The 11079-nt window shown below is 33.0% G+C and overlaps 1 protein-coding gene and 1 long non-coding RNA gene across 3 annotated transcripts; both read left to right on the top strand.

Annotated features, from left to right (window-relative positions):
• The first annotated feature begins 881 nt into the window (after nucleotides 1-881).
• LOC111710377 (uncharacterized) lies at nucleotides 882-2931 on the top strand. 2 transcript variants are annotated; one of them, XR_002767048.1, is made up of 2 exons: nucleotides 882-1378; nucleotides 2677-2931. It is a non-coding gene; the product is annotated as an uncharacterized LOC111710377 (long non-coding RNA). The 2 variants fall into 2 exon arrangements; XR_002767049.1 differs by having other exon boundaries at nucleotides 882-1384.
• Nucleotides 2932-5436: 2505 nt separating this feature from the next.
• On the top strand, nucleotides 5437-9596 carry LOC111710375 (uncharacterized). Its single transcript, XM_023484449.1, has 9 exons — nucleotides 5437-5473; nucleotides 5882-5966; nucleotides 6334-6429; nucleotides 6818-6852; nucleotides 6992-7061; nucleotides 7290-8052; nucleotides 8118-8206; nucleotides 8323-8370; nucleotides 9539-9596. Exons 3-9 carry the CDS (start codon nucleotides 6347-6349, stop codon nucleotides 9540-9542), a joined length of 1092 nt encoding a protein of 363 aa, XP_023340217.1. The 5' UTR covers nucleotides 5437-5473; nucleotides 5882-5966; nucleotides 6334-6346; the 3' UTR covers nucleotides 9543-9596.
• The last annotated feature ends 1483 nt before the right edge of the window (nucleotides 9597-11079 follow it).

Raw genomic sequence — 11079 nt, 5'->3', positions numbered from 1 at the left:
AAGTTACAGTCGTAGTCGTATATATCAATACAATAGAGACTACTTTCGAGTTCAATTTTTTATTTCTACCAAGTTTTAAACCAGAATGGATACACATAAACATGGAAGCAAAGAGAAGCTGTCAATTAACAGCTTCTCTTTGTTTGCTTGTAAAGCTTGTTAGAAATCAAAACTTTAATAGAAAAGTCGTCTTCATTGTAGTGATATAAGCGTTGTACAATACAGGATAGTTCAGTACAGTTTAGAATAAGTCAGTGCAGTACATCACAGTATCACATTGTAATATTGAACAGTACAATTCAGTACATTTTTGAAACCGTAGGTTGGGGTAGACAATAATTTGCCAGGTTGGATGGTCGGTCAATTGGTTCGTTGGTTAGTTGGTTGGTTGGTCGTTTGGTCAATATGTTCTTTGATCAATAAGTTCGTTGGTCGGGCTCCTCAACTCGGGCACATTAATCTCCAATAATCATTAAATAGATATATTTCAAACCTGTAATGAAATACAGGTATAGGAAAAAACAAAATGACAATGTATTAATTTAGTTAAATATTTAAAATATATCTTACTAGTTTTTCGTGACAAAGTGAATGGGTTTGATGGATAGTTCAAACATTTGTAAATACTTCTGAAAATATTAACCGGGGTTTTTAAGTGGAATTAACTATTGATTGCAAAGTTATTTATGGATTTGATCTTTCATTTAGCAAAACATTTCACTGTTTGTTGTTTCTTTGTCGGAGAGTAGTGATAAATTTGAACGGAGACTTGCTTTGATTTATACATTTACACATATAATACATCTATACATTTATACACCTAAAATATATTCATTTATCCATCTATCCATGAATATCAATTTATCTATCCAACTATCTATTCATCTATCTATCCATTTATCTATCTAGGAGGTGAAGTGAATCGTCAATCCAGTGCTGGAACTCTACCCCGCTACACCGCCGACACTAACCGCTATTCCGCTAGTTCCCCGCGATACGCCGAATCTTCAAGATTCGGCGGGTCATCGTCAGGATCCAGGGACGGGTTGGAAGGCGGAGCAAGGTTTAGAGAGGGTCTGTCAGGAGCTAGATATGTGGAGGGTGGGACTGCTCAATGCTACGGTGAGGGTGGGATGGCGGCCCAGGGAGCCACAGGAAGATACAGCGAGGGAACCAAATACTCTCCAAGGGGCTCGACTGTACCCCACAGTTACCGGCACGGGCCTAATCACATGTTCTTATAAATATTTCGACCAAAAATCTCTTTGTTTTCATTATACACAATGTGCTATAATATCGTTGTACGGTTGGATATATATTTTAGTTTTAAATCTAGCAAAATACCTTCAAGAGATAGAAAATGTCTTAAAAGTCTAATGTATTGGTATTTTGAATTTTTGGGTTTATGCAAATGATTTTACGGCTCGTTGCCTTTTTAAAGGGACCGTTCACTTATTTGGGTAATTTCAGGGTAAACTGAACAGCCTATTCGCTGTTGATTGGTAATAGTCTTACTTTTCAAAGACAACTGTGGCCGGAGAAAATGCCGATTTTTCGTTCAGAATTTGAGCGGAAAGGGACGGTCCCTCTCTATAGACATTATTTGATGTTTTTTTCAGTAACAGTAGCCGAATAACATTTAAATTTATTATATTTTAATGTCATTATGTGTTCGTTATTATGTACTAAAATCTGAAAACTTTTGATATTTGAGTTAGCAAGAAATTTACGTTTTTCGTATTAAAACATGTAAAATGTGTTTACAAAGACGACGTCTCTACGACAATCAATTAATCATTACTCGTATTTTGGTTCGTAGATTTTGTATATTTTTTTCCCGTATGCAATGTGCACAACTTTCCATTTGTCATGCCGCGTCCAATTCAGCTTTTTACACAGGCAATACACAATGTTGAATGCGATAAAATAGTGTTATTTTAGAAATAGAAAGTTAAAAAACAAAAAAAAATTAAAAATAATGACATTTACAATTAACAATTAGATACTACAGTTAAGTTTTATGGTCGAAATTTTTTTTGATTCACAACATGCTGAAAAAAACATCAATTAGTGTCTATAAAAAGGGACCGTCCCTTTCCGCTCAAATTCTGAACGAAAAATCGGCTTTTTCTCCGGCCACAGTTGTCTTTGAAAAGTAAGACTATTACTAATCAAGAGCGAATAGGCTGTTTAGTTTACCCTGAAATTACCCAAATAAGTGAACGGTCCCTTTAACTGTCATCCCGGACAACCAAAAAAATGTTCGTTTTTCAAACTTCATATTTCACAGATTGACTGTACAAAACTGCCCTCCTAATATCATACTTCGTGAAATTGATGCCTCTTAATTGTTTTCTTTAGATGGAAATTTATGAACGCGGTTCAATTATTTCGAGTTCAACTCGACTTGGGCTGAACATTGAATAGGGTTTTTGGAATGACTTGGTAACCATCAGCGAAATTTGACAAGTTTTGTTCAGTAAATAATATCTCTTAACTAACCTTAACACATTCGACTCGTGTACATTTAAAACTGAGCTGAACTGACCTGTACAGTCCTAGTTTGAACTGTCCCGCCCTGTACGCCAACTACATTGGCAGATATACGGCAGGGGTCAATATAGTTGTGCTAGCGCTGTCGGCTTGTAACACTAGGTTGACATTGTCTGATTTTAGGCTGCATCTGGTTAAATTTACAGTACATAAAGCGGCAGTTTTGCGTGGTTAGAACTCGAAGTAGCTTAACTGATCTATTCATTAATTTCCATCCAAGGTTGCATAATGCATAATAGGGAAAGTTTGTACATGTTGTACATTTTAACCACCTGATCATGCAGAAGGAAATTATCAATTATATTCTTATAAGAAAAATATTATTTCATCAGATGATTTTTGGACCAATACAATATAAGAGTTTTCTAGAATTTTCAAGTCAATTACTCAAAATCAAACGTGTGTCTTCAGAATCTCAATTTTGAATATTTTTCAGCTCTTAAAGTTTACCTCAAAGACTAATCTTCTTTAAAAACTGTTATCATGTAAAAGGACTACAGTGACCCTTCATTCAAGTAGGAGACTGTCCGATTCACAATGGTACCCTTTAAACAGTAAAAAATCTGTCTTCTTTCTCTATTACGCACTGTAAAAATACGAAAAATGGTGTTGACCAAAATTAATATTTTATACCCGATATTATACTGCTTTATTAAAAGTTATTTAGTTATTTTTAAAATATTGTTATTGTAAATCATTTTTAATTTTATTGTTATATCATAGTTTTTATTTTATCCAAGGAAGTCTGTATGTATGTACTTGCTCCTTTTAGCTCGTAATTGAAAAAAAAAAAAATTTTAAGATTTGTAACTTTTCGAGGATTTTTCCGCGAAACGGAAACTTAATTTTCATTTATTTTCATCTAAGTTCCTTCAGTCTATCTTTGTTTACATAAAATGTGAAAAAAATTATATTTTCTCTGTTTTCAGATAGAAAGCACAGCAGCTATGGATTCTAATATGGACTTAAGGTGATTTCTCTTATCTAACTGTATCACTTTAGTATGCCGAGTCCATTAGCGCCTGATCCAGTCAGGGTTCAGTCATGTGTTTGTTGTCAATTCTAAACCAATAGAAATAGTATGGCGGTAATATCTATCCATCTATCTCATTATCCAATTAGAGATTAATCCTTATATCGGCATTATAACAGTAAATGGAAATATTTACTTCTACTGAAACTATAGTGATGTTAGTTCAATTTATCCTTCACTAAGAAACAAGCATGTCAGATTCACAACGGTGTCTCTATCTGAGTAACAATGAGGAAGGAGTTTTCCCAATTTACCTTTATTGCACCCGTAGCATTTTTATTTATTTATTTAAAGCAAACTGCCGGGGTTATTCCGGACCCTAGGCAAGTTACACCCCTCAGTAATTCCCCTGAACGCACAATTCACTTTTACAGAGTAGCACAATTAAAAATAATCAAATTTTAGCTATTTCTACTGTTCTTTCATTCTATTCTATCCATCCATCAACCTATCTATTTATCTATCTATCTACCTATCTATCTATCTATCTATGGTCAGGGTCATATTTATTGTTATTATTATTATTATGTTTTAGCAATCTACTATCGGTACGAATATAGTGGCAGCTGTAGTTGCGGTCATCACACTACACCTGGCTCTAGGACTTTATATCTATAAGGTAGTTTTTTTAGCGGCACTAAAAATCTGAATTCTTCATCAAGAAGGTTCAAGTAATTTTAAAACTACAATTTGTCCTGAACTTTAGCTAGGGACAAAAAATAATCTAAAAATGCTTGAACTTCCAGATACAGAGAAAATTCAAGAAGAACATATTTTTTTCAAAATTCAAATCTAAAAACTTAACAACATCGTCGTCCCATAATATTAGTGTTAACGCTAATTTTACAAAATGTTTATGTAACTGTTTTATTGCAACTTTTATTTTTAGATCAAATTTATCCATAAGGTAGTTTTTTATTTTCCCGGGATAACTAAAACATCTAAATTCTAGATTGGGGTGGGAGAAATTAATAAATAATTGTTAATGTCAAATCGAAAAAAAGGAAATAAATAAATAAATAAATAAAACCTAACGCCCCACTCCGCAAATGATATTTATTTATATCTTAAACTTTCAATTGAAATAACTATTCTTTATGTGCAGTGTGCATAAGAAAATTATCAATATCAATAAAAAATTCGAAATTTTTACTTTCAAAAGAAATTATCAATATCTATTCTAGGCCTATTTTGACGATGAGAAGAAGGTGGGGAAAACCGACTAAACATGTGATATTTGCTTGAATCCATCAACTTAAAGGGACTGCTCATGATTATTATAAAGGGAGTGTCAGATTCTAATTAGATTAGGGGTTGATTGCTAATATTTTATTTCTGATGATTCTTAGCAAAAATCCAGTGGTTTATATTTCCCTAAAAAAATCATATTTTTCTCCCTTTCGAAAATCATAACTTTTCCCTAGAAATATGTGATAAATAATTTTTCATTTTTTCTGAAATCATCAAAAATCTCTTTCCCCCCCCTTTGGAAAAAATCGCCAAAAGGGATTGGTTATTTTTTAGCCAAGTTGTACAATATTTTTCTCAAAAATCAAACAAAACTTGATGTGAAAACTGACGAATACATTCATGAACAGTCGTTTTATAGATTCATGAGACGAACTTTTGGTGTTTTTTAGCATTTTTGTATCAATCTTTCTGATTAGTCTCAACGCATTAAAAATGTGATGTAATTTTTAAGTTTTATTATTTCAATTATGTATTTAAATAATACATAAAAAAAGTTGATGGGGACAAAGGATTTACAAATTTTAGAAATATTGAATTGTGAATCAATTATTAATCAATTGATTAATTAATTATTTATTAATTATTATTTTCAGATGAGTAGATTTATTTTTAATTATCTCCAAAGTCAGCCCCAAGGTGACATTTAAAAAAAAAAAAGATCAATTTTGCAAGAAAATCTTCCTTTGAAAGGGACTGTAAACGAAATTACAAGTGACTCTTTATTTACAGATTCACAAAGATCCCCTGTTAACCTTTCTGTGAATATAGGCAACTGAGATTCCAGTTGAGAATTGACTGCCAGAAAACTTGAGCAAATGATTTCACATGAATCTTGAAGAAAATTTTTTATTTCTCTGTCGTCCTTGATTAGACAAAAGTTAAATGGTTACCATTGTGAACCTGACTAATGAAAATACGGCCTCAGTCCTTTTTAAATCATATTTATCTACTTCTTAAATAAAATCTTTTAAATTATAATTCATGTTAATTTTGTTAATTTTCTGAATAAAAATAAATTTTACGAATTTTTTTATTTATTTGAAGGATATGATAGTGTAACGTTGAAGTTTTCGGACGGAAAACTGTTGATTGAATCTATTTTGCTCAGGATACATTCAAATATTTACAGGTTAGGGGTAAATCAAACAAAAGGAAAGCAACAAATCCGCAATTTTAAAAAAACGCAAAGCCTGATGGACCTTTTTTAAAATTGTTCCTGTGTAGTTTGTATAATGTTCACATATCACCATAAAAAAAAAATTTCTGCTTAAATGGACATAAACCAATTTTTGTAATATTGTTTAAGACTGAATAAAAAAAATTTGCTTCGGTTTTTGTAAGTAAGGTCTTCAAGGGATTTTATTGTCAGATTAACTGTAAGCGTGATTCAATTGTAAAGTGCCATTGACAATTTACAACAGTACCTTTTTAATTTTTATCACTGTTTGAGGTATCTTTATTTTTCTGTCTAAAACTACGGCAAACCTACTTTTCAGGCAATGCAACGGGATGTGTATCCTACTGCCTGATTTCAAGACCAAAATCGGTTTGAAATTTCGGCAACTATTGTACTCAGGCAGTACAGTGTTAAGGTAGGATTTAATATCAACTCATTCTAATATGATTTATTCAAACATAACTGACAAATAATTCTCCCAAATCCCCCACATCACTTCTGTCACAGCTAAAGAAGGGCTAATTAAAGAAACTGTATACGTGTTATTGTAGTAGCATGGCCGATTCGCAACGATGCCCTTTAAACCTCTGTAATACAATGAGTAAGATTTCGTCATTTCCCATCTTTCTATCTATCTATCTATCTATCCATCCATCTATGTTCATTTCCTCTAAAGGATAAACGCTTATGTTACTTTTATAATTACGGATATCTCATTCATCATTCATTCATTGATTCATTCATCCTTTCATTCATTCATTCATTCATTCATTCATTCATTCATTCATTCATCCTTCATTCAGGGAAGAAGATTATCTTTCTCTGCGAAGTTTGCTAGGAATCTAAAAAATCTTTAATGTAGAAAATAAATTGACAATTTATGTATTTTAGTTTTTTTAACTTATTAGTTCTGTTCAAATCAATGAAATAATGGTGATTATGGTGAAGAAAATCAGAAAAAAGATTTTTGGATTTAGAAGTTTTATCTGTTCGCTCAACGAGCGGCATTAGTGTGGAAAAAAGAACCCTAAATACAAAAAGATCTAGGAAAGTAGGAGTCTTGAAATTTAATTATATATTTGTTATGAAAATAATTAATAGTTTTTCTACTAGAGTAACATAGTCGATTTTAGACAGATCCGCGAATATATCGCAATAGAATTTTGGCTTCCAAAAAAATGTTCGAGAATCAAAATTAATCAGCCCAAAAAAATTTTAAAATGATGAACCATTTTATTTTTTAATCTGAACTGAACTCCACTATTTTAAGAGTAGATTTGATAGAGATCTTGGGAAAAGTATTCCTCAATCAGATAAGAATCTCTTTACGCAAAAGCAGTATGTCACAATTAAACCTTCAAATGTAGAGCAGGTCACTCTTGAACCTTCAGATGTGCAGCAGGTCACACATTCTTCCAGTGTGCAGAAATTTACAATTGAACCTTCCGTGGAGGAGTATGTCACACATGAACATTCTGAAGAGGATCATGTCATACTAGATCCTTCAGATGTGCTGCAGGTCACACTTGATTCTTCCAATGTGCAGAAGGTAACAATTGAACCTTCCGTGGAGGAGTATGTCACAAACGAACATTCTGAAGAACAGCATGTCATACTAGATCCTTCAGATGTAAAGCAGGTCACAATAGATCCTGAGGATCAAAATATAGTTCAGCTAGTTGATATGGTTGATCCTCCTAAGAACACTATGGAAGGACTTGATTTTGAAGAAATTAATGACATGGAACAAATCATTGAGGACTTAGCGGAGGACAGACTTGAACATCTGGAGAACAATGATCAGTCATGTGCAGAGTTATTTCAGGATCAAACCATGCTCATCCAATCGATCAGTCAGTCAATTGAGCTTCAATCAAATAGCGAGTTGCTAAATCAATCAAATTTAACCTCAATTGATCAGTATAGCCAACCATTGATCATTCAATCAAATAAATTGATAAAATCAACGCCCCCCAAGCAGACCAAGAAAGCCCCCGTTTTCAGATGTAATTTTGATTCCTGCAATCTCACCTTTAAGGTAATAAATCATTTGATAAAAAAATTTCAAATAAATTTTTTTTTTTAAGATTAATTAATTTTTAGAGCCTCCTTCAGCTAGGGGCACATACTACTTCAAGCCATGGTGTTCAACCCTTGCCTTGTCCGGAGAATAAAACTGGATGTTCATTCAGGTAACTAGAAGGAGAAGATGGAGGGAGGCAGGGGGGGCAAGAGAGATACCCCCCTCCCCCACCCTTTCATGACTAAATCATCATAATTCTGTTATAATCAGACTTGTTTATTCCAGAGCCTCAACAAAACAGAAAATAGACTTCCATTTGCGGGGCGTACACAGGTAATTTTTTACATTATAAAGCAAATTTAATTATATTTTTAAATCAAAACTTAAAAGGGACTATCCACTAAATTTAGAGAGAAACTCCATTTATAGCGCGGCATATTGCATTCACAACGAAACCCCTTGTTCACTTGTGGTTTCTCAATATGACGAAAAGCAAAGAAGTCTTCCTCATCCTTACTCAGAGCCCGCGATTAAAAAAATTCGGGAAAATATGGCTCGAGTCTAAACTGCCGTTGGGCCTTATTTACGGCTTGAGCTTTCGGATTCAAACACAGAGTTGAGTTCAAAAAACTGAGCTGAAAACTTTAGAATGGTGGATATCAGGATTAATGCTTAATCCACTCTTTTTCTTAATCTTGAGATTAAATCATTTTTAATCTCCAGATTAATTATCCGATCAGGATTAAGGATATCTCATTCAAAAGTTTTCAGCTCTGGTTTAATATTCTATTTGGCGGATTTCCATGGAAGGAATTGGCGCATTCCGGGTTTTTATGAGAACAAGACTCAACCTTGAGCCTTATTCTCTACTAAACCCAACCAAGGTCGGTTTTATTTTCATTGCGCCTAACTCCTTAAGTCGAGCCGAAGATCTTGCAGCTGTCAATCACGTGACACAAGCTGTCGTCAGAGTTGGGTCGAAGGTTGGGTCTTAAAGTCGGGTTTAAGGAATTATGGCTCGAGCCAAAGTTTTTAAATCGCGGGATCAGATTAAGGTTTAAAGGGTGTCACTCAAGTGACGTCGACGACAAACCCTTTAACTTGTTTTCTTTAAAAATTAACAAAAAACTTGTGAATGAAAAAGTATTGAAAATAAATTTAGTTCAGGTTTTTATAAAATGTCCTATCCTAACTATTTGATGTTAATTTCGCGGTCAATCATTAATCTTCATTTTAAACAGACCTATGGATTAATGTTATCTCTCTTTCCCTCTTCGATTTCCCGTGGTGGTCATACCCTGCAGCGAATTTTCCTATTCAAATTAGCATTGCACGAATAACTTTAATTTAGGAATCAAGCTTTTTTTCCTCAAAGTCAAAATTGCCCAAATTGAATATCGAGATTGACGATACGATCCACACAAAATTTTCGATTTCTCCACCAGCTAATGATTAAATTGTTTCAGAGATAAATATTCCGAAAATATTTTCTGTACTTTATGTAAAAAACTGTTCTCCAGCCGACAGCACTTAACATCACACATTAAGAGAGTTCATAGGAATTATACAATTTCCATTCTATGGGTAAAATCTTCTGAAAAAATATCGTAAATTTCTCCTTTGAAATACTGTCACTGAAATGTCTAATTTAATAATTTAATGAACATCCTGTTTTTAATAGTGAAATTAAATTTATTAAATGTGCACCACTGCCCATCTACAGGGTGTCCCAATAAACATTGGAATTGAGTTTCATTGACGACTTCGATATAATATTTATGAAGAATTAGCAGGTATAATAAACATCTTTGTAAAGCATTTTAGGGAATGAATTTTGTTTTTATTCTGGATTTTTCAATTTTACCAATTAAAATGTAAATTACATAAAAAGTAATTACTTTAAACATATTTTTAAAAACTAAAACAACGAACATGTTAACTTCGTAAAAAAAATGGAGGGGGCTCACATTTTTGTCTAATTTTTGCGTATCCTCTCAATATCAAGATCTACACTCAATAAAAACTAAAATATGCTTTAACTTGGTTTCTGGGTTCACAAGTTAGGCAAAACTTTTTTTTTAAAATTATAAAATGATAAGGGGTTAAAGGGTGACTAGAGTGAGCGGTTGATGCACATACGGTTATTTAACAATCTTTAAATTTGTAGGGTTGTCTTAAAATACGTTTTAGTATAAAACGCATCTGCTGACAAAAAAAAGTATAAAAGAGAAACGGTGAAAATTTTATGTCAAATTGGGATCGAAAGTCATACCTTGCTGGCACAAGAAGGGAATTGTTAAATTAGCGTGTGCGATCAACTCATAAATAAAAAAAACTCTGAACTCTGGCAGACGAAACATTTTTTGATTTAAAGCTTTTCTAGCTATAGGCATCACTATATAAAATTAAAAAACAATTACAAAGACTGTCTCGTATTCGCCATGTTTATTGGGACACCCTTTTTAAAATGTCGTTTTTAAAGCATTGGAATGGAATATTGATAATCAGAAAGGTTGAGGGGCGAGTTTGCCCTTTTTGTGGAATTTTAAAGAAAAATTTGTCAGATCACTTCATTCGAGAGCATAGGTTAGAACCTTTTCATTCGAGAGCATAGGTTTAACATTTGTGCTGGCTACTCATAATCCTGATTGCTTGATCTCGATTTCCGCTATGGAAACTTTTTATTTGTAAATCAATAAGAACAATATTTTTCCAAATCTTCATTTTAGTAATTCCTCCCCTGTTCTCTTTAACCTCTGACTGGGTACTGCCACCATGCGGGATATCAAATAAAGATTAAACTAATCTGCAGATTAACAAAAGATTAAAATAAAGCATTGATCCACAAGAGTTCCCAACTCAGAGATGGGAGCTTGGAATGATTCCGATCTGGAGATTAATAACAAGAGGAGAACAAACCTTATTTAATCTGGAGATTAATAACAAGAGGAGAACAAGCATTATTTAATCTCGAGATTAAGAAAAAGAGGAGAACATTAATCCCGATATCCACCATTCAAAAGTTCCCAGCTGTGATAATAT

Source organism: Eurytemora carolleeae, unplaced genomic scaffold (genome assembly GCF_000591075.1).
Source record: "Eurytemora carolleeae unplaced genomic scaffold, Eaff_2.0 scaffold1031, whole genome shotgun sequence".
Lineage (NCBI taxonomy): Eukaryota > Metazoa > Arthropoda > Copepoda > Calanoida > Temoridae > Eurytemora > Eurytemora carolleeae.
Note: the sequence above shows the minus strand (reverse complement) of the source record. Positions and strands in the feature narration are given on the sequence as shown.